This window comes from Prenolepis imparis, unplaced genomic scaffold (genome assembly GCF_030444845.1).
Source record: "Prenolepis imparis isolate NDT839.2.m4 unplaced genomic scaffold, iyPreImpa1.0 SCAF_230, whole genome shotgun sequence".
NCBI classification, from domain to species: domain Eukaryota; kingdom Metazoa; phylum Arthropoda; class Insecta; order Hymenoptera; family Formicidae; genus Prenolepis; species Prenolepis imparis.
The window spans coordinates 27753-52494 of record NW_028141388.1 but is presented as its reverse complement, the minus strand read 5'-3'; the positions used below and the strand labels follow the sequence as shown (position 1 = coordinate 52494).

Here is a 24742-nt window from a genome sequence, read left to right as displayed (position 1 = left end):
TATAATTTTTTAAATGTAGTCGATTGAGGTTTGAATGTGATTGATTAATGTTCGATCGAGGTACGAACATGGTTCGAAAGTGGTTCGAAGGTTGATCGATGTATGTACGTGGTTCGATTGATGTTCGATCGAGGTTGATTGATGTTTGATCGAGGTTCGAAGGTGGTTCGATCGAGGTTGATTGATGTTTGATCGAGGTTCGAAGGTGGTTCGAAAGTGGTTGATTGAGGTATGAAAGTGGTTGATTGATGTTCGATCGATGTTCGAACGTGGTTGATTGAGGTACGAAAGTGGTTCGAAAGTGGTTGATTGACGTTCGATCGATGTTCGAACGTGGTTCGAAAGTGGTTCGAAGGTGATTGATTGAGGTACGAATGTGGTTCGAAAGTGGTTCGAAGGTGTTTGATTGATGTTTGAACGTGGTTCGATCATCATGGCGCTGCTTTATATATTTTATATGTATATAATATTTTAAATTTTAAATTCACACGCACACACACACAAGCATTTTGTAAAATACATACACACAAACATTTTGTAAAATATACACACACATAGTTATATAATAAAAATTATTTTAAATATTAAAAAAAAATGTATTTATTTTAGAATAGGTCCTCTCCCCTTCCTCATCCTAAAAATATTAATTAAAAAAAAATATTTAAAAAATTCTCTCTCGCGTCCGCCTCTCGCGCTCTCCTTCGCTGCATCAGCTCTCGCGCTCTCCATCGCCGCATCGTCTCGCAACATCTCTCTCTCGCTCTTGTGATATCTCTCTCGCGTGCACCTCGCGCTCTCCTTCGCTGCATCAGCTCTCGCGCTCTCCTTCGCGTCATCTCGCTACCTCTCGTCATCTCGCGCTATCTCTCTCGCTCTTGCATATACGCCTCGCTGCAACACCTTGCGCTCTCAATCGCCACATCATCTCGCTACCGCTATCTCTCTTTCGCGAACGTCTCTCTCGCGACATCTCTCTCTCGCGTTCGCCTCGCGCTATCCTTCGCATTCCTCTCTCCCCGCGGACCCCTTACCCAAAAAGTTTCATGCGGTCTTTCGCGGATTCCCCTCTCCCCGCAGACCCCTCGCGGACCCGTCACCTAAAATCGCGGACGCTCCCCTCCCCGCGGACCCCTCCCGGACCATAAAATCGCGGACGCTCCCCTCCCCGCGGACCCCTCGCGGACCCTAACCTCGCGGACGCTCCCCTCCCCGCGGGCCTCTCGCGGACCCTAACCTCGCGGACGCCTCCCCCTCCCCGCGGACCCCTCGCGGACCCTAAAATCGCAGACGCTTCCCCCTCCCCGCGGCCCCCTCGCGGACCCTAACCTCGCGGACGCCTCCCCCTCCCCGCGGACCCCTCGCGGACCCTAAAATCGCAGACGCTTCCCCCTCCCCGCGGACGCCTCCCCCTCCCGCGTGACGTCATTCCCCCTCCCCGCGTGACGTCATTCCCCCCTCCCCGCGTGACGTCATTTCCCGCGCCCTGGGTTCCCCTCGCCCCTCACCCCCCCTCATTGCCCCTGAGTTAGAATCGGCATAGTATTACTACTGATATTCAGTAAATTCTAATTTCTAATAATTACTGGTTATAGTTCGGGCTATAACACCATTTAAAATTACTTTCGACTTTAGATTAATTCGATTTTCAATAATATATTTCAAAATTAATTAAGCGTCGATCGCTTTATGAGCTATGCAAATAATTTGTTTGAAACATTTTGTCGTTCGCGTTGCAAATTCAACAAATTGTTTCACAGGATTATGACGAAACACAAAATCGCGCATACATCAACGACAACGCACAAACATTTCGTTTTCCTCCGCGCACGCTTCGCAAATTTTTGTTGTACCACGCAAATGATCAGAACATATTTTTTCACGTTTGGCGTAACTTTAAACGTCTCATCTTGCCGCGTTTCAAAATCATAGAATACAAATGCAACGCGTCCCTTGTTACGTCCGCGCGGAGTCGCGGGGTATAATTCGCGGAGTATATTTTCGCGAACAACGTACTCGGACTATTGCGCAAGACAACGTCGCTTTTCGGAGATTTACTTCCGGGGATTGCCCGCGACGGAGGCTATCCGAATGTATGGTCACGCATCGAGAGCGGATAGATACGAGAGTGAGTAGGAAACACGAATTTGCGTTGTTTAGTCAAAGGTATTCTGGATACCTGTCGAACGAATTGTTAATCGCGTGGAAAACGGTCACTACTGTATTGCCGTCACTATTCGTGTAGGGAGTTTCTTCTCCGTCGAGATACTTTAGATACGCGATTTGACACATGAGACAGTGGTGGTGTGGATCGCGAGTTTGTGTCAGTCTGTTTAAATTACACACGGAACACGTTATTCCAGTAGGCAACTCGCCGATTACGAGAAGGTGCTTTACTGAAATTACCCAATTAGACTTTTCGCTTGTGCTTAATTTGAAGTAACAATGCACAACGCGGCGTCCGTACCATTTTTTTTTTTTTTTAACGTGAAGGAAATCCTTTATGGATACCCATGCCCCTCGGGAAAGAAGCATGGGTTATGTGGGACTGCTTGCTCCCCTTAACCGAGCCACGAATAGTTCGGCTAGGGGGCCCAAGCTTACCGCACTAAAACCCATACGGTGGCCAGCTCGGGCGTTGTAGGGGTTTCCCGGGAATCTGGCGATTGCACTACTTCCGGGAAACTCCCGCCTGACTATCCCATGGGAGTCACTGCGTTTGGTTACTGCGACTCCCTGTCCCTCGCCATGTTGACTTGGCGAGGGACTTGTCTTCCCGACAGTTTGCGGTGCGGAAGGGCCACACTTCCGCACCGCGCCCCCCTGGATACAACTATATCCCCATGAAGGACGGGACCAGATTCGGATTTCCCGCCCGAAGCCTGATCCCCCTCCCCCTGTGTGGGTTTACTGAGGTAGTCCTAATAGTGGACTACCTCCTTCACACAGGGGGGTAGAGCTTGCCGCACGTTGCACAGGTGGTCCTCCTGTTCTAGAGGACCACTCGTTTGCTCCTTCCCGTGAGGCCTATTTCCGAGGAGAGGATTCAGGTTCGGCTATAATCGCCTCCTCTGTTCCCCCCCTCCTCGGTCTCCTTCTCTCTCCCGGCCTCGGCGGGTGCCGCGGGTTTCGGCGACGGGGTCGCAACCTGCGAGGCGTAGGTACTCGCCCGTCTCCGTCGTCGCCACTGCTCCCGTCACTTCGTGGGGCGCGTTCGCGCTCCCTTTCTGCCTCCTCCTTCTGCAACATTACTGTTTCGCAGAAGGAGGAGACCGCCTTCCAAGCCTCTTCACTGTCAATCATCTTTGGAATGATGACCGACAGTGAGAGGTCTCACCCACCGCCGCCGTAAGGACACCGCGCTCATCGGCCCATGCCAAACAATGGGCCAATATGTGTTGCGCGGTGTCCAACTCATCCCAACAGTGGTGGCAGTGGGTCGTCCGCTCCTTACCGATCTTGCACAGAAAGTCAGCGAAGGATCCATGCCCCATTATTATCTGCGCAAGACGGTATGACACCTCGCCGTGCGTCCTTTCCACCCACTCTTCTAATACTGGACGCACGGCGCCGACGACTCTTCTCCCTGAGTTGGTCTCGGGAATATTGGCAAGATATTCCCTCCACCTTTCCAGGAGACGTCGTCGGGCCTGGACCCTCATGATGCCTTTGACTCTAGCCGTTAACTTGACATTCCGCCTCTGGAGCTCCCGCGTCTGGATGTACGTTTCTTCGTACATCCCCGCGACCTGCTCCATCAGCGGGAGCCCGGCCAGAGTCGTGGCCGCCGCGTGCGAGACCGTTCTGTAGCCGCGAATTACCCTGATCGCTACGCGCCGCTGTATACGTCGCAGTGCGTTCTTGATCTTTCGGGTGGTATTCGCAGCCTCTGCCCATGGGTGCTCCGTATAGGGCTACCGCATTAACGATTCCCGCATACATCCGACGCACTCGACCGTCGGGCCCTCCCAAGTTAGGGAGTAGGCGACTTAGAGCTGCCGCCACTCTCTCCACTTTTGGGCCCAACTGATCGAAGTGATCTATGAAAGTCCATTTTCCGTCCAGGATTAGACCCAGGTATTCATTCGGGTCGTTACTTGGACGGGGGTGTCATCCACCATGACATGGGTCGCCGGTGGCTCTCCTTGAGAGTGTAGGTATAGCGCCTCCGTTTTGTGAGGCGCTACTTTTAGACCCATGCCATGGATGCTACGGACAACGCATGCAACCGCCAGCTCCGTCCTCATCTTTGCTTCCCTCCAGTCTGCTCCCCCGACCAGCACTAACGTGTCGTCTGCATAACAGACGATACTGCAGCCGGGGGGGAGAGCGGTGCGAAGCACATTGTCAAACGCGAGGTCCCACAGCAGGGGGCCTAACACTGACCCCTGTGGGACCCCGCAGGACATCTCCCTCCCGCACTGGAGTCCGTCTCTATTGCGATACTCCAGTCTTCTATCCCGGAAGTAACTCTTTATTACCCTCACGAGGTACGCGGGGACGCAATGCCTTTCCATCGCGATCCCCACTTGATTCCAGGGCAGGGTGTTAAATGCATTGACGATGTCTAGCGACACCGCCATGGCCACCCTGCCCTCTTCCATTTCAGACTCCGCAAGAGATCGGACAATTGTCGCGCTTGATCGCATCAATTGTCGATCTTCTCTCGCGGAATCCGTATTGGTCCTCGTGAAGGTCTGGCCCATCCCGGGACAGGTGTTCGACGAGGCGGTTTGCTACCACTCTTTCGAGTAGTTTCCCCACCTCGTCAAGCAGGCATATCGGTCTGTAAGCGGGAGGAAGTCCCGCTGCACCGCTCCCTTTTGGGATGAGGACCACTTTGGCCCTCTCCCAGACTGGAGGGAAGCTCCCCTCTTTTAGGCAGTCGGTAAAGAGCTGCCTAACGTAGCTCGATACAGACGGATCGTCCAAGGCCAGAACCCAGACCCGTGAATTCCATCCGGTCCCGGGGCCTTATTGCCCCGAGACCTGAGTCTTTTTACAATCCCGACCATCTCTGCCTCCGTGACCTTTAGCTCGTCCTCCCACCCCGCCCGCTCCTCCCGTTCGAAAGGAGCCCGGGCGATGGTGGGGAAGAGCTTGTCAAGCTTCTCCTCAAGGTCCCGGGGGTCCAGGGATTCCGTCACGGAGGGCGCCCTTCGCATTTTGTTCATGACTGTTCTGTATGGACGCCCCCATGGGTCCGAGTTCAGCATGAGCAGATGCTCGTCCCACGCCCTGGCCTTGGCCTTCCTGATTGCCGCGCTGAGGGCGTTACGGTGGAGTTTATAATCCTCGTACGCCTCAACTGTCGCCTCATCGTCGCCGCGCCGCCGAAGTCTGGTGAAGCGACGCCGAGCTCTGGCAGTTATCTGTCTTTGCTCGGCGATTTCTTCGCTCCACCAGTATGCCGCTCGGCGCGGCTTCGCTTTGGCCCGGGGCATGGAGGCATCGCATGCTCTCGTCATCATGTCCCCGAGCCATGTGACCCGGCCATCAATGTCTCCTGGCATTTATGTGCCTGGCCAGGTCGCTGAGGCGACTGCGGCCATCAGCCCGTCTGTGTCGAGCTTTTTGAGGGCCCACCTCTTAGGAGTCTCTGCTCCCTCCTTCCCCTGGACGCGGCTAAGCACCCCTTGGCGGGTGATGTTGACCCTCATCATTATATATAAATGATCCGAGAGGGTCTCGTGATCTGTCACCCGCCACGCCCTGATTCTATTCATCGCAGGGGGGTTTGCCCATGTGAGATCCACAATGGACTCCCCCTGCGGACGAATACATGTGCTTTTCGTGCCTGTATTTTGGATAAACAGGCCGAGTGCCGCTGCCCACGTCTCCAAGAGTCTGCTCCTCGAATCGTTGCGCCGGGAACTCCATAATGCCGACTTGGCATTGAAGTCCCCGGCCACGATAACAGGGCGGCCGGACTGTGATCGCACAGCGACTTCTAGTCCGTCCAGCACCTGCTCAAACTGGGCAGCCCTCAGACTGGGGGTGATGTAACATCCCATTACCGAGATGGGCCCCATTTTACCATGACGCATCCCCATCCATCGCCTATCTTACGGTATGGTGGGGAATTCGTCTCCATCCTCCAAGTTATGACTACGGAGCCCTCGTCGTTAGTGGCCTAACAAGGGTCATTATCGGGCAGCCTGTACGGCTCCGCAGCTATTCCCAAACCACACCCGCCGCCCATTAAGGTCTGTACAAACAGGTCCTGGGCTGCACGGGCATGGTTTAGGTTGGCCTGGAGGAGATTGACAGCCATGTTAACATGTCTTGTCGATCTCCTCCTCGACGACCTCCATGGCCTGTGGCCCGAGTTGGTTCCTCAGTCGCTGGAGACTGGGTTACCTTCTCGGGCCGCTGTGGTTTGGCTCCCTCCATCTTCGCTGGTGCCCCTGTTACTGCAGCGGCCGCCGTTCTTTCCGGACGTGGCTTCCGCTGCTCCAGGGGCTTCTGCGTTTCCTTGGGAGTCGCCGGGTTGACTCCCTCTCCTACCTTCTCCTTGCCGGGTGTTTTGAGAGCTTCCGGCACCCTTGTTTCCTGGGCTCCTCTTCTTGGGAGGGGTGCATAGTGCACTCCTCATTCGATGGTTCGAAGGAACCCCGGCCTCCTCACAAAGCATGCACTTTGAGGGACACTTGCAATCTCTCGCAAAGTGCTCCTCCGTGCCACAATTGTAGCAGGCTTTTCGTCTGTCTTTGTCACTCGTACAGTGCTCTTGGACATGCCCCTTGTTCATGCATTTAAAGCATTGAAGGGGCCTGTCCTTGAGCAGCTCCATTGTCGCATGCACCCACCCGAACTGGATTCTTCGGGTTTCCAGGATCTTTTGGGCGGGTGCAACCGGGCATCGGATCCAGACGGTGCCCATTGTCCGTGAGACGAATTTTATAGGCCCGACTTTGAGGTCATCCGGTCTACATTTGCCTATCTTGGACAGTGTAGCGCAAATTTCCCTCTCCGTTGTAGCCTCATCTAGGCACACGGCGTCCGTACCTATATTTAGTTTTATATTCTTCGCAGTCTGGGGAATTCTTTGACTGCGATTATTTTGAAAGGGTCTGGTTTTCCTCCTTCACTACTAATTAAGTGGCCTAAATAGCCGACCTCTTTTCTCAGGAATTCGCATTTGTCCGGCTGGAGTTTGAGGTTCGCTCCTCGCAACCTTTCGGCTAATTTATTGAATTTAATGTTGTGCTCTTGTAAAGAGCTCGCGTATAGTACGATATCGTCTAGGTATACAAATAACTCTACTCCTTGTAGTCCGGTCAATACCTGGTCCATGAGTCTTTGGAACGTCGCGGGTGCGTTCTTTAGTCCGAACGGCATGCATTTAAACTCGTAATGCCCGTGCGGCGTTGAAAATGCGGTTTTTAGCGCGTGAGACTCATGCATCGGTATTTGGTGAAATCCGGATGCGAGATCAAACACGCTGAAATATTTAGCGCTGCCTAGTTGATCGAGTATTTCCACAATGTTAGGTAGGGGATAGGCGTCGCCGATTGTCTTTTCGTTCAGGGCGCGATAGTCTATTACCATCCGCCAGCGCTTATTACCTTTGGAGTCGGATTTCTTTGGCACTATCCACAAGGGGGAGTTGTAAGGTGAAGCTGACGGCTGTATAACGTTTTCTATTAAGCCTTGTATTTGTTTGTTAATCTCCTCCTTGTGTATAGGCGGAAATCTATATTGTTTGGTATGGACCGGAAGATCGTCAGTCGTCGGGATAGTGTGTGAAACAGTGGAATGCAGTTTATCGGACGGAAGGTGGAACAGATCGTCCTGATTATTTATAAGGTTATGGACGTGTTCCGTCTCTTCCTCGTTTAAGTGTTCGAGCCGCAGCAAAGACTGTATTTCTTCGTTACGGGATTGTACGCTGCTCCCGTTTAATGTTGCGACATGTCTTGTTTGTTTAGGAGTGATCGTTTCGTGCCCTAGGGACGAGATATCGCTCTCTAAACTTTTACGATGTTTAGACAAAGGATGGGTATCCGGAAGACTGCTTTTATGACTCTGTGAAGAACAGGATATGGAATTTGAGTTAGTAAGGTTTTGAAGACCGGATGTAGAATATATTTCAACCTCGTGGAGCTCAATGCTCGGTAAGGTAATTTTACAATCTTCTTCGCCCGTGTTTATCGCGCTTATATACGCCTTTCCTTCACGGTTGGTAACGACTGCATCTCCTAAGTAGATTTTGTCGTTTGCGTCCGCTGTACATAACCTACGCGTACGTTAGGGTTTTTTACGCGGAGTGGGAGAACGGTGCTCGACCTTGCCGGGATCGTTACGGTTTCATTGTTGACAAAGGCAATTGGCGATCCTTGCCATACGACGCAATGTTTTAGGTAATCTATTTTAGTCGCGTTGCGTAAAAAGTCGGATCCTAGGATTCCGCCCTGTGAGATGGGAAAGTCGTCTCGGACAACGTGCAACTTAATCTTGTGACCTAAATATTCGACGTCGGTCGACCCGAGAGTTTTAATTTTACTTTTCGTTATTCCACTAAGGAATATGATAGTATTTGAATCAATATTTGTCTCGGGGTGTATTTTGCTTTGCTTAACAAGGTTCGGCGCGGCTCCAGTGTCTATCATAAAGATTGTTTCTTGCGATAAGCCATCTGCGCATATAGATACAGTGGGTGCGTGGGAGAAGTCGTCGGGACTTAGCATTGTGATCCTTGTGCTTCTTCCTGCTGTTCCGCGACTATCGTTCTTATCGGACGGACTGCTTCCCGAGAGGTTCTCGCTCGAGGTTCGTCCGCTGGCCTCGAGGGGCGAGGGAAGTTTCCCTGCTCTTGACGTGAGTTGTTATACTGTCTTTTCCGGCATTCGTCGATCTCATGCCCTGGGTGTTTGCAATACCGGCACAGTTTAGTGGGCTGACTATCGCGAGGAGGGGCGACGTTCGCGTTTGAATTCGCGTTAGGGGATCTGCGCTCGTTATTGTCACGTCGTCCTTCCGGTTCTCGAGAAATAGCGTGTCTTACATATGCGCCACGGGGAGGAGCGTTCGCGAGGTAACTTCTAGAACGGTTTCCATCGCGCGGTGGTGCATTGTGGTAATTGGGCGTTGAGCGTATTCGTTTCGCGGCCTATCTGGTTGACGGCGGTCTTGAGTTTTGTATCGCTCTCTGTCTAGCTCTTCTCGTTTCGCGAGGGCCTTGGCTTTTGCAAAAGCCTCGAAGGGGAAGATGTAGAGGCGCCTGTCCATCTGTAACCTATATTGTAGCGGAAGGCCATCGCAAAAAGAGCGCGCGGTAAGCTCATCTACGTCGGTTCTGCGTCGAGGATAGCGGAACGGAGGTCTTTAACGCGACTTATGTAGTCTAGCATGTGTTCGTTCGGTTTGAGATATACTGTGCTGAGCTCTCCGCGGTATTGGTCAATCGTTTTCGCAGATCCGAAGGCGATGTTTAAAAGGTCGATTAGTTGAGTGACGGTTTCACAAGGTTCGTCTTCGACAGCGTAGTACTCTGCGTTGATACCACTGCTTGTTTGGTTTGCCCGTTGAAGAATTTGTTCATTTACAGTTAATGTAGAACGTTATTGTTACTCTTAAGTGAGACCGAAGAATCTTAAGTTGACGAGAGATATTTCTTTCACTTACCTTTTAGTCGAGCTGTAGTTGGTGGGTGGCAGTTCCACGATGCTTTGGAGCGGTTTCTCGTATTGTTCGTACAAGACTTCAGCTCTGCGTCGGAGATACCCGGATTTGCGGGGGTTGTTTTCTGGGATGTCGAGTGGCGGGAACTCAGGTTTTTCGATGTCGATTTGCGATAATTTCGCGGGCCACTCTCTCAGTAGCACGTGTTTAGTGAATAATGCCTCGTATTCAGGATCGTTGTGATAATCTGTGCCAATAATAGCTGAATATTCGTTTGGTTTTGCCGGGTGGTAATAATGCGCGATTATTCGACGAAGCTGATTCTTCCTTCCTGCACGGCGTGTCTTAGCCATTATAAATCATATAGAAAATTCTGGAGACTGCGTTACTTTCACAATAAGTCGACGTGCGGCGGTCCTCACTGTCGGTTATTGTTTCGGTATATAACTGTGAGCGGGTTGTCCTCTCGAAACGGTCAGTACAGGTTCCAGAATTTAATAGAAGAAGTGAATTGTTTAGCGACGATGAGCGGTTCGTCCTCTCTAAATCGCAGCCTAGAATTCGTAATCGATAATAGTTTATTTAATAAGAAACTATACGACACGTGCACGCTGGAGAAACAACTAAATTTAGAGATTTTGAGAATAAAATGTAAGATGTAGGACTAGAAACACGTGAGGTTAAAGATGAGGTTGTATTTTCAAATAAATATTAGGATTGTTAATATAAAACACAATTTATTTAAAGTTAACACTAGACGCACTTAATACAAGAAATCAAACCTTAGAGTTAGAGCTTATTATTAGATTTAGAATTAGAGTTAGAATTCGAACTAGGATTTAGAGTTAGAGAGCGTTCGGAGTAGAACTGCTCTGGTTGGAGTCGCGATTAGAACTGGCTAAGTTTGGGATTGATCTGAGGTCCTTCGTTTCGGCGGCTCGGCGTTGCGGCGGCCCGAGGTTCAGGACGCTTGCCATAGTGGGAGCGCTTGGTGGGAAAGTTCCTAGGCGCTACGCAGCCACGTTAAGGCAGTGATGCAAGATTTCACGCGCGACAGCCACTTCGCGACAGCCATCTTGCAGTGGAGGGGGTAGGTCGGCAGCGCAGAGCGCACCGAAAAGATGAGAACCCTTGTCCTTCGAACATTTGTAGAAGAGGACAGGTATATATCTTTTGTCCTTTATTTTCTTTTGATAGAATAGAGCTACGAATTTCGAGCGAATCCGGAATACTGGCGATAGCGAGTAGGCGATGCAACCCAATATGCAAAAAGAAAATATAAAATATAAAAAATATATTTAATATTATAAAATAATATTAATAAAATTAATATATTTTAAACATAAATTAAGTAACTTATATTTAAAATTTTAATTAAAAATAATTATTAATTAATAATAATTATAAGTATATTTTATATATAAAAATCCACTCTTGGCCAATATATACACCTTTCTATTAAAAAAGATTTTTTATCTTTAAAGAAATAATTGTAATAAAATAATATTTTAATTTATAAATATTGTTTAAGATTTTATTCTTTTTATTCCCTATTTATTTTGTACTAATGTACGACGTACATATTGTTGCTCAACGGAAACTGTGAGAAGGTGGTGGTTTCTTCCGTCAAAAAATTTAAAATATTGTATATTGGGAAATGTATTTCAATCATTATATTCGGCTTCCCGACGAGCCGTGTTTACCTTTTTTGCGCGTGTTGATCGTTTTACCGCGCGTCTCGTCTTGTCAAGCAGCTCTCCAATCAGCTGTTTGACACAATAAAATCTAGCGACAGGTTTTTGACATTTATGTCTTCGAAATTCGTCGAGTCAGCTGTAGACCGTTTTACTAAACATCTCTCGTTTTCGAGCAATTAGCTCTTGATCAGTATATATATTTCGCTTTAACAAATAGTATAAAGTAACGAAAAATATGTGTTGAATTAACGAAGCCCCGAAAAGCTCGTAAGCGAAGTTTTGCAGAAGCTTGGCTTACAGACGACCGATACAAATCTTGGGTATGTAAAGTATCATCTGATAGTAGTCTTTATTTTATTGCAGTGTTACGTCCTGTGGACTGCACGATTCTTTTCTCCTCCCCGATTTACGCAGATTCGCGTTCCGCGAACATATTAATTATAAGACCGAAATTAGTTATAAGAATTAAACGGAGAAAGACAGTGATTGTGAAACAACTCGATCGGTGAGATTACGAAACCTACACTTTGATCAATAAGTCATAGGTAATGTTGAAATATCACGATCGACACACGCTATCAGTAGACCAAAGATCGGAATTAGGAAAGAACTCTTCATACAAGGAAGCAATACGTTGCGCAAAGGGGATTAAACACCGAACGTATGACTATGAGTCACAAGAAAAGAAGACGCCCTTTGCCCTATAGGAAGGGCAGACGAATAGTATAAAAGCAGCGAATCTTCCAAGAATGCTCTCTATTAATTCCGCCTACGTCGTGGCAGTTACACACTTCTGGATCCTCGCATTAAACATATATTTTGTAACCGTCGGGGCTCAACAACCAGCTACCAGTCAACCTACACCTTCGCCCACACCACTCGAAGGAACCATCGATCCTGAAGATCAACCTATAGCTGCCAACCCGCTCACCAAATAATATACAGTGAGTACTTTCATTCTTCTACGATCACGGAAGTGAATAAATCCCCGGAATCGCGACTAAACTTAATAAGTAGTGGAAATCGCTGCCTCGTCGAGCATTGAAACGCGCTCTCCGATTGAAACGAGACGATCAAAAGCCAACGCGAATCCTCAACCGCCTCATAGCACATCAACGTTACACACACACTCATATATAATTGTTTATACATGTCCACAAATTCAAATGTCTAATTCTCCGAATATTATTAAGATTTTATTTTTTTTGAATAAATGATAATTATTTACATTACGCGAATTTAAAGTCTTATTTAAACCCCTGCGTTCCTTCATATATCCCCCGAGATCGCACAAGGTCCTATCCCGCGTAAAAGGGATTTAATTCCCTTACCGAAAAGGACCGACGAACGGACCCCTGAAATAAGCCAGGTAAAAGCGACTATCCAGTCGTTGACCTGCAAAAGGGCCAGACAGTCCGTTCGACCCGAAATCACTCCGATTTCGGGAAAACGCTGTTACGACCTTCGAGCGGCCTTTCCTTCGTGCAGGCCAGGACGTAACATACGTTTAATTGGGGGCTCGTCCGGGATTGAAATGTGCGATCTTTGGGAATAGGAATGAGTAAAGGGACTAGAAGCACAACGGACAAAGACGAAATAGATGAACTTTACAAGACCGCGTTAGAAACACCACACAGAACACACGTGAATCTAAATCAAAATTCACAGCATCTACGCCTCGACACGTACATTTTTTAGGAGATTCTAATTTAACCGAAATAAGTGAATTACCCGACGAATCCGACCAAGTCGAATTTATTGACTCAAAAAATCAGATTTTCAAAATTAATATCGATAATTCTAACGGCGAATCCGGAGGTCCACCAATAAACATGGCTAACGCTAATCCTTTCGCCACTTTAAAATACGCGGTCGAAGCCGTTCCCTTTTTTGACGGTAGTAACACCCCACTAAATTATTTTATTGAGGGATGCGAGGAAGCAAAATCTATGCTCCCTAAAGAGGCAGAGTGTTAATTCGCTAAAATTATAAGAACGCGAATAGTGGGGGAAGCGCGTCGTACTATACAAGATCAAGATTTTAATACCGTAGCTGCATTAACAACGTATTTGAAGAAAATTTACGGTCCCTCCAAAAATGTCTATCAATTACAAGGAGAATTAGGTTGCGTTTATCAGAAAAATAATGAAGATGTCGTCACTTACGCGAATCGGGTTAAACTTCTCGGAAAACAAATACTAGAGGCATATCGAAGCTCAGGGAACGCCATGCCTGAACAGGATATAAAAGCAACTATAGAAACAGATATGTGTAAATGCTTTATTAGAGGACTAAAACCCGAAATAGAACAAAGAATAGCACGAGACTTAAACGTACAGGAAACCGTGGCCGACGCGTTAAAAATAGAAAGAGAGCTTCAACAAATGACAGATTTACGACAAGGCGCTAAATCAAGTCAACATTCACCGCTACCTGTTAATCTATCTCGAGAAGTCTGCCAAATCTGTTATAAAGAAGGACATGCAGCAAGTAGTTGTCGAAAGCTCACTCAACTTTCACCACAAAATCAAAATCCTTTCGGAAACACAGGAACGGATATTTTAATCTGTCAAATTTGTAAAAAACGCGGGCATAGCGCAGATAAATGTCGGTTACGCGACCCACGATCTCGACAATCAATTAACGTAATTCAGGAAAAGGTCATTACTTGTCAATTATGCTCTAAGATTGGTCATAATGCAAAATCATGTCGACAGAATAACTTTAATCAACAAACAAATAAATCTTTAGTAATTTGCCAATGGTGCGATAAATCCGGTCACTCGGCTAATAATTGTTGGAAGAAACAAAATGAACGCAATACTAATATCGTGTGTCAAACTTGTAACAATTATGGCCATATCTCTAGAAATTGCCGCTCTAAAATCAATCCAATACCAACACATAAAGACAATTTATTCTGCCGATATTGCAAAGAACAGGGCCATCTTCTCGATACATGTCAATTACGAATTACGAGTAACAATCGCCGCAAAGAAAAAGAGCAAGGAAACTACAACGGACCCTCGACATCGGATGTAAAATCGGGGGCCGAGCGAACATCACACCCATCCGTGCAGCGGCAAGCCAAGTAAATAACTACGAACCCGAAATCAGGCCTGTAACTGTAAGCCTCGACAAACATAGTCGCGTGCCTACGGTACAGGTTGAAATCGATAAAATTACCACTCAAATAACCTTTATGTTAGACACGGGATCCGGACCGAATATAATTAAAGAAAATTTTGTGCCCAAAAATACAAGTATTAATTATTCGAATATTTTAAAATTAAATGGCATAAACAATTATCCTGTCTATACCCTAGGAGAAATTACACTAACACTTTTTGAATTACCGGTATTATTTCACATCGTTGCCAACGATTTTCCGATTCCACAATCCGGAATATTAGGAAACGATTTCTTCAAACAAACTTTTTCAAAAATAGATTACGCTCAAGGACATTTAGATATTTCCGGAATTAATGTGCCCTTTTTCTCCCCGGAAACCATAATAGTATCTCCAAGATCAGAATCGCTATTTTTTGTGAGGATAGAGAACCCTGAGATTAAAATAGGATATATACCGAAATTAAAAATAGAACATGGAATTTTCCTAGGAGATACTATCGTAGAAACTATTTCTGGAAAAGCATATCTAAATGTCATAAGCACTCTAGATGAAGAAATAGAAATTCGCGTACCGACACTTCGTTTAAAACCACTGAACGAACTATTTAACGGCGATATCGAAATTATTGATAACAAGAAAGAGGGGTCAGATAACGACCAGACTAACGTTAACACAGACCATGAAGATAAAGATACGATGATATTTAGAGACAATGAGGATGAATTTTCAATAATGATTCAAGGAAAGAATAAAATTAAAAGTAAGAGAGGGAATAAAAATTATTTAAACGAAAATTATAATAATCCAAAAATCCTTTTAGAGGGAAGTTACCAAACCTCTCCTGAAAATTATAATAAATCAAAAATCCTTGGAGAGGGAAGTTACCAAACCTCTCCTGAAAATTATAATGGTCCAGAAATCCTTGAAGAGGGAAGTTACCAAACCTCTTCTCAAAATTTTGATAATCCAAAAATTATTGGAGAAGAAAGTTATAAAAATCTCCCAAAAGAAAAAATTCCTAGAATTTCGAAGGAAAAATGTCAAACCTTGTCAGAAAATTCTAGCTCCGTCGATTCCGAAGAGGGAAGTTACCAAACCTCATTTCATAATTCGACACAACCTTTTTCCAAAAATTCAAAGGATCGTTTATCCCTTCCAAAACTTACATTTCCAAAAACTGGATTATCTGTTATAAATAATGAAAATGAATTAGAAACCTCTCAAGTTACAATGGAAAATCTTCTAAAAGAAGCTCAAGAATATAATAAAGATATTGAAAAAATAAATAATAAAACAGTCAAGAATAAAAAAGGACCGTCTCCAAAAATCTCAGCATCCTTATTTGACAAATCTCAAGAAATTATAAAAAATTTCCCACGAAAACGAAAATTAAATCATAAAGAAAAACACCAAATTAATGTAGAAAATATCGATCTACATAACTGCCTAGTAGTTTCCGAACAACCAAAGGAAACTCGATTTACTCAAATTATGGAATTACTGCGGTTAGAACATCTAAATAAAGAAGAACAAGAGAACGTATTAAAATTAATAACAAACAGTCAAGATCGATTTCATATTCCTGGAGAAAAACTGACCGCTACTCATGTTTTACAATATCAAATAACCACTATAGATGATCGACCGATTAACACTCGTCAGTATAGATTCCCGCCATTACACAAAGAAGAAATAAAGAAGCAGGTAGAAGAACTGTTAGAAGGAAGCATCGTAAAACCGTCTCAATCACCTTATAATACGCCCATATGGATCGTGCCAAAGAAAGGAGACTCGAAGGGAAACAAACGCTGGAGAATGGTTCTCGATTTTCGAGCGTTAAACGACAAAACTATCGGTGACGCTTATCCATTACCCAACATCGTAGATATATTGGATCAATTAGGAGGAGCACAGTACTTCTCAGTATGCGATCTAGCTTCCGGATTCCATCAAATAAAAATGGATCCTGCCGACAGTCATAAAACAGCATTTACCACTCCTTTCAGTCATTATGAATTCGACCGAATGCCTTTCGGATTAAAAAATGCACCTGCTACCTTTCAACGATTAATGGACCTAGTATTGACTGGATTACAAGGCGAGGAATTATTTGTCTATATGGACGACATTGTTATTTATGCTACCTCTGTAGAAGAACATGAACGAAAATATAACGCATTAATAGAGCGACTTCGTAAAGCCAACTTAAAATTACAACCAGGCAAATGTGAATTTCTAAAAAATTAAGTAACATATTTAGGACACGTAATTAGCAAAGATGGAGTAAAACCTGAACAAAAAAAAATTAGAAGCAGTACAACAATTTCCGAGACCCAAAACACCGAAGAATATTAAACAATTTTTGGGACTTGCAGGTTATTATAGACGATTCATACCGAACTTTTCTAAATTTGCAAAACCACTTACTTCTTTACTGAAAAACGACACCGCTTTGAATGAACAGCCGTACAAGAAGAATCATTCGAAATTTTAAAACAAAAATTATGTGAAGAACCTGTATTGCAATATCCTAACTTTTCGAAACCATTTATCTTAACCACAGACGCATCAGGAATAGCAGTAGGAGGAATATTATCACAGGGAGAAATAAATAAAGATCGACCGATCGCGTACGCTTCTAGAACCCTCACCGATAACGAAATAAAATATGACACATACGAAAAGGAAGCTTTAGTTATAGTATATTGCGTCAAACATTTTCGACCGTATTTATATGGGAGAAAATTTACATTAGTCACCGATCATAAACGATTATTATGGTTTAAAAATGCTCAAGACGCAAACATGCGAATATTACGCTGGAGACTAAAATTAGCCGAATACGATTACGATGTCGTATATAAGGCAGGAATAACTAACGTAAATGCAGACGCATTATCAAGAAATCCAATAAATCTAGAAGAAATCGATTGTAAACTAATAAAAGAAAGAAAAACCTTAAATCCAAACAACCCCGCAGATGCAGAAATAATTTCAAAAATGTTAGAAGAATCAGATAGCGAAGAAGAAGAAGAGGAAGACGATTTTCATTTATATCTCTCAGATAACGAAGAACCCATACCTGAAGCTAATTTTGTCAAAAACAATAACGATTCTATACCTTTTACACTCGAAGAAATAAATGAACCGACCATAATACAAACTACAGAAAAAGTATTAATACACGATCCACCTAAACAAGACAGAATAGACAAGATACAGACAAGAAGCCAAACTGCAGGACAAGGTAATAAACAAAAAACCACTAAGGAAGAAGATAATATTGAACAAAACAAAGAAAAAAACGACACATCAGACAAGGACCTCGACACCGAAGAGGAAGAAGAAGACGAAGAAGACATTATAAATCAAAATCTAAAGGCAAGGAAAGCGAAACCCAGAATTATCGAAAATAAAATAATTAAAAGCAACATCATAGATTCTCGCGAATTATTATTCCTACGAAAAGATAACGTAGCATATTTTGTCGACACCCAAGGAAATCCTTTAGACTCAGGATCTCAGAAACTTTCCGAGCGAAACGAACTACCAAATTTAGGATCTCTTACCTTGGGCAAAGCCAAGGCCATAAAATACAAACACTACTATCATATCGCGCTACCTGTTAACGACGAACAACGAGTAGGCCCTACGGCAACTCTAGATCACATCTTAAAAACCTTGAAAGATTTAAATAACGTTATCAAAAATTTAAAATTAGAAACAATTAGCATTGCAAAAACCGATTTCATTAATAACGTTCCCTGGAACAATATCAAGGTACAACTACAATTGATATTTATTAACTCAACTACGAAAATAATTATTTGCAATGGACAAATTAAATATCTACCGAAGGATTTGCGTTCTGTCATAATCGACGAAATGCATTGCTCACCAACAGGAGGACACCGCGGAGTAACCAAAACATATAATAGAATTAAACACAATTATTATTGGGAAAATTTGAAATCAGACGTTCAAAAACACATACAACAATGTTTACAATGTCAACTGAAAAAACTCGTTCGAGTTAAAACAAAACAACCAATGATAATCACAGACACGCCTGGCACTTCGCTTGATAAAGTAGCTATGGATATCGTAGGCCCACTACCTAAGACCGAAAGAGGCAACGAATATATTAACATTACAAGATCAGCTAACAAAATATTGTATGGGGATACCGCTACCTGACCAAACCTCAGAAACCATTGCGGAAGCCTTTGTAGACCGTTTTATTTGCGTGCTCGGAGCGCCGAAAGCTATACTTACAGATCAAGGAAGAAATTTTATTAGCGATTTAATGAAGAAAATTGCCAAATTATTCAAAATACGAAAATTTCGCATAACAGCTTTTCATCCTCAATCAAACGGATCATTGGAGAGATCACATCACGCACTCAGCGAATACTTAAAACAATACGCAAACGAGCAAAAACAATGGGACAGATGGATCGGATTAGCTATGTTCAATTATAATACTAGCGTACATACACGAAGCCACAAAACACACTCCGTACGAACTAGTTTTCGGAAAAATAGCACGAGTTCCGTCAAATGAACTTCTTCCACCTGAAGATAAATTAGCAAATTATGAAGACTATTTAATAAATCTTGTCACACAACTTCACACGATTCAACGTAATGCGCGCGAAAACGTAGTAACAGCAAAAGTCAAATCAAAAAAATATTACGACAAAAAATTAAACCCTCAGACCTTTAAACCCGGAGATCAGGTATTCTTGTTAAAAGGACCGAAACCAGGTAAATTCGGAGACCAGTATACCGGACCTCATGAAATTTTAGAGATATTAAATAAAAATAATGTAAAGATCAAAATAAAGAAAAACAGCCGCATAGTACATCCTAATCGTTTACGAATATCGCACATCAAACCAATATCTAATAATAAACGTGGAAACGCGGCTTCATCAGAAGCATCGACAAGCCTATCTGGATGGTCCAAGTAGTACTAGGCGACTGGAGCAGGACAACCTGGTACCACGCGAACGATGTTTACATCCTAGAAGATAGATTCAAAGAATTGCCATGGCAGGCCATTATCTGCGGGTTAGCCTATACCAAGGCCCCCACCAACAAAACCACTTGGCCCAGGAGGACACGCCTTATGTCAACTCCTTCTAGAAAAATAACAAGGATGGATTAACATCATACATCCCTTGAGACAAGGAGCGGCACTCGTAAAACTACATATGAAAACCGACAGCGAATTCAACAGAGCATACAACGTTAGAGTACTTGTCAAACTAGGACATGCAGAGCTGCACACAAAAATCACAGCCGACGTCGAACCCGCCTTATAAATGAAAACATATATATATATATATATATATATATATATATATATAACCAACACGTATACACCAATATTTTAGTTTAATATTCTTCGTAATCGTGAACGTGGAATCATTTTCCATTCTATAGAAAAACTACCTGATCGTCAGTTCCATTATAACAATGCCAATATATCATCAATTCCAATGGACTCCTGAAATAACAGAAGAAATACGGCAAAGACCCATCGACGGCGTGAGACCACAAGATCACCCTGAAACTTATTTAAAATTGATGGAAATCCGATGTGTCATACAAGCACGGGGGAACATCTATCAAAATACTGAAGACTACTCTAAAATCTGCCAAGAATGTTATAATAAAATATCAACCAAGGAGGAGTATATGACACTACCACCCCACAATCTAGTCCATAAGGACTCAGCAGACAACCAAACAAACTGCACTAAGTGCGAAATAATAATCGTACTAATAAAACCTGCAGAAGAATGTATCGAATGTATAGAAGAATTTCTATACGTTAACTACGAACACCTGGTAGACGGATGGGGCCAAGCTGTGTTTCCCAGAAGGAAAGAAGAACGGTAAAAGGAAACAACCATAAATCACTGACAACGATCAGGCAGTAAACCGCGTGTTATTTCAAAAATATTTCACACCTCCTATTTATCGATATGGACAAATAAAGGGAAAAAGATTCCACGCGCACGAAACGCGTCCTTACCAGTAATAAAATAAAATAAAAAAAATGTAAGAAAAGAACGAAAGAATAAGGAAGGGGTTTTGGTGGTCGCCTCTTTCTTTCCTCCTTTTAAAAAAAAAGAGATACATGTTAACTAAAGGAAGCACAATTAACCAACGGGTTAAATGTGGTTCTTTCTACCGATATTCGTAAATCGCGGCAAGAAAATAATCGAAAATTTTTCATTTCTTTTTTGCAAATGTTGTGTTACATCCCCAACATTTGTCTAAGATGGGGGGTGTTACGTCCTGTGGACTGCACGATTCTTTTCTCCTCCCCGATTTACGCAGATTCGCGTTCCGCGAACATATTAATTATAAGACCGAAATTAGTTATAAGAATTAAACGGAGAAAGACAGTGATTGTGAAACAACTCGATCGGTGAGATTACGAAACCTACACTTTGATCAATAAGTCATAGGTAATGTTGAAATATCACGATCGACACACGCTATCAGTAGACCAAAGATCGGAATTAGAAAAGAACTCTTCATACAAGGAAGCAATACGTTGCGCAAAGGGGATTAAACACCGAACGTATGACTATGAGTCACAAGAAAAGAAGACGCCCTTTGCCCTATAGGAAGGGCAGACGAAAGTAGTAATACTATGCCGGTTCTAACCCATGGGGCTCCGAGGGGGGTGCGGGGCGCGGGGGTTCTCCGTGGCGAGGGGTATGACGTCACGCGGGGCGGGGGTATCTCGGGGGCGCGGGGGCTGACGTCACGCGGGTGGAGGGGGATGTTTCGACAAAGGAGGGGGGGGTCTAAGCATGTTCGGCAACTGATTATCTTTATGATTTATGGCTACCCGAAGCCATAAAACTGTTTTTCATTTTATGGACATTTTATCATTAGGAAAGGAATGAAGATTTTAGGGCCGACGCTGCGACGAACATGTCAAACGTTATTTATAGGGGTGCAAATGTAAAAGCGTTGACGTTCGGCAGCTTTGTACCCTCGCGGAAAATCGGTCGTAAACGAGAGCGAAACATTTTCCTAAATATCTTTTAAGGAAGAATTGCGATAATTTTGAGAGGGGTGGGGTTGAAGCTTATGGAGAGAGAGTCTGTCTCCACATCAAAAAGTCTCGAACAGTCGCCGAGCGAAGTGAGTGTAAAAAATAGTGAAAAAAAATGACTGGAGGTTTTCTGCGCCGTACGCTCCCCGAAATAGTAAGTTGTACAATTTATTTAAAACTATTGTACAGAATATTGCAATATGTTTAGATATATATTAAATATTCATATTTTTCAGATGATCTATAACATTGTGCAAAATTTACGGTCGCAACATGTGGTGGAGCAAGGTTTAACTGAACGAGAGTGGGTGAGAATGCTGAGGTGGGAACATCGACAAATGTTTGCAGAAATGTGGTGCGAAACTGCAGAGGCGCGGGAAATGGATGCCAATAACAGTTGGCTATGGGAGAACATGTATGCTCTTCGGGAACTGTTTGGCCTAGAGCCATATCCACCAGAACCTGTGGTGGAAAATTGGAACTAGTAAGTATTTCTTTTTAATTATAAATTATTAAAATAATTAATAAAAATTTTCTGTTATGCAGGAGTCCCCGCCCAGCCGTCGCCTCCGCTTCTCACAGCACCTAGCATTCAGCTGCCTCATCGCCTCGCATCCACAATCGTCGGCTTTACCATAGCCACCTCCATCACCGACAATTTTTATATATTATGATATTCATTTATATTTTCATCTTTATATTTTCATCTTTATATTCTTATCTTTATATTCATTTATATATATTTTTTAAAATTTTATATCCATTTTATATTCACATTTATATATTCACATTTATATACATTTATATCCATTTATATTCTTTTAAACACACACACACACACACACACAAATGTATAATACACATTTATTCATAATTAAAAATAATTAATATTAAATTAATATATTCATTTTAAAAATTCCTCTTCTTTTCCTTCACTGCGTCATCTCTCGCATGCGCCTCTCGCTATCTCTGTCTCTCGCGTTCACCTCGCGCTCTCTCTTTCTCTCCTAAGCGCTATCTCTAGCAGTCCCTAACCTCGCGTCATCTCTCTCTCTCTCTCTCTCTCTCTCCTCGCCGCAACATATCTCTCCTTCACGTTCGCCTCACACCCTCTCTTTCTCTCGCGTTCACCTCGCGCTCTCTCTTTCTCTCCTAAGCGCTACCTCTCTCGCAGTCCCTAGCCTCTCGGTCCCTAGCCTCGCGATCCCTAGCCTCTCAGTCCCTAGTCTCGCGATCCCTAGCCTCTCAGTCTCTAGCGTCACGTTCCCCCTTCCCCGCATGACGTCATCCCCCACAAAGACCGTGCAACGAGCTACGTATGAGAGCTGGGACTGGTTATGGGTGGGAGAAAGATGGAGAATGGAAATGCATGCAAAGAAATTACATCATAATTTAGACTTAAAAACTCTTTATTCTTCTTTTAAATATTTTTTTTCTTACATATTATGGACTAAAAACTAAAGCTGCCAGCTCGCAATCGATGAGCTGATGCTTGTTGAAGGCGTCGCTAGCGCGTATTACATTTGATACTTCTTTAGGATTCGTTACATTGGACGCGATATTTGAAAATTGCGTAAACTTGATATCGACTGTATTGGTAATTTTAACCAATCGGTCAAAAGTTACATCAATGCAAGGATCGAGATCGAACATACGGTGTAACGTCGATTCGATCATCATCATGCATACATTTGAAGATTCAAGATTTATTAACTTGGCATCGTTAATCGTACGAACTCGCACTGTTAACGGTCCAACGCTTATAAAACTGTAGGCATCTTTAAAATCGTTTCGAAGCAGATTCTGAATATTGTGACGTTGCTCGTAGAGTCCTTTCCACGCTTCGAGAGATAGTATCAGTTCCTTTCCTCGATGATCTCCTATGGCGATTTCCACGTAACTCGGTGGATCCACTTTGATACCAATTTCGAGGAATTTAAATTCCGTAGCTGTCAATGCGTATCGTCTGCCTAGTATACGAACCGCACGACGCTCCAATGAAATGCTGTAAAAATGAAATTAGTTTGAAAATAATACAATTTGTAAAAAAAAAAAAAAAAATATAAAGATAGAAAGAAGTTAAACTTACTCGTCACATTTATTCTCAAACGATGGAGTGTCATCACGACTCGGGACGTAATTATTCATAGGTCTGCCGGAGCCACCGCTTCTTTTAGCGTAGTACATATTTCCAGATTTTAAAAGTGAACCACCAGTATGAACGGTTAACGCTACACTGATCGTATAAAATTAAGAATATACGTGACGCTTATTTTTAAAAGTAGTGGGGTAAATGTGGTGGGAGATTCTAGAATACTATTGGCGCTATGAAATTTAGGAGAAGGGGAAACGGCACTCGGATAAAAAGAATTCTTAGAAACGATTTGTGAGGAAAGGATTGGGGAAGGGGGAATAAGAGATAAAACACATTAATGTTTAAATATTTTATTTTTCCAAATCTTGCAATTCTTTCTGGCGTTGCGACCACCAGTTAAATATTTTGAATACATTTTGTAATGCGCAATTCTTAACATGTTTTCCACATCGCATAGTGTTTTTAACATCTAGATTATTTAGAGACTCGATATCGTCGTAATCAGCATCCAAGGTCTCAATAATGAAACCGTTTCCCGCATCATCCAATATATCGGCTAACCATTCTCACTTCTCAAGTCCTTTTACATATACGAGAATGGATTCTTCTTCTTCTTCATGTGGTCCACCAATGATAGCTGTTGTAATCAAACGCTGAGCCATGCTGTATGGAACGTTTCCATCTTCCCATTGCAATCCATGATGATTTCGAGTCAACCATGAGGCTTGGTGTCTCTCCGATTTTATGAGTACACTCCATGGTACAGGACATGCGAAAAAATAATGTGACAAAATAAATCCTCTTCTCAGGATTGCCGCTTCCTTTACAATGAATTGTTTATTGAGGATAAATCCCTGTAGATCCACAAACGTTGGTACGGACATGACGAGATCTCTCTCTTCGATGTATCAGTTAAAAAGAAGAATGGCAACTATCTCATAACACTTTGATTTATATTCTGCTATGCTTCCCCCTCTCTTTAAATTGTTGGTGTGTTTAGGTGATTTTGCGCACAACGTTGGTCAACGGGTTGTACTGGATCACGCGATCATGTATGATGAGACAGTACGCAGTGGTATTCATCGGCACATTCTCCTTACACTCGAATTCCAATC

The 24742-nt window shown here is 43.6% G+C and overlaps 2 protein-coding genes across 2 annotated transcripts; both read right to left on the bottom strand.

Annotated features, from left to right (window-relative positions):
* Positions 1 to 2176: 2176 nt before the first annotated feature.
* Positions 2177 to 4703, bottom strand: LOC145948078 (uncharacterized; the record flags this gene model as incomplete). The annotated part of the gene is made up of 3 exons (XM_083057838.1): positions 4095 to 4703; positions 3335 to 3911; positions 2177 to 2393 (listed from the first exon to the last, which is right to left on the bottom strand). Coding segments are annotated over exons 1-3 (1403 nt in total), but the record flags the coding sequence as incomplete, so codon positions are not given.
* Positions 4704 to 5510: 807 nt separating this feature from the next.
* On the bottom strand, positions 5511 to 6029 carry LOC145948077 (uncharacterized). The gene has a single exon (XM_083057836.1). The coding sequence runs from the start codon at positions 6027 to 6029 to the stop codon at positions 5511 to 5513; it is 519 nt and encodes a 172-aa protein (XP_082913962.1).
* Positions 6030 to 24742: the final 18713 nt, after the last annotated feature.

Coding starts and splice junctions, on each gene's coding strand:
- LOC145948077 (XM_083057836.1), bottom strand. CDS start 6,029: ATGGGGCCCATCTCGGTAATGGGATGTTACATCACCCCCAGTCTGAGG.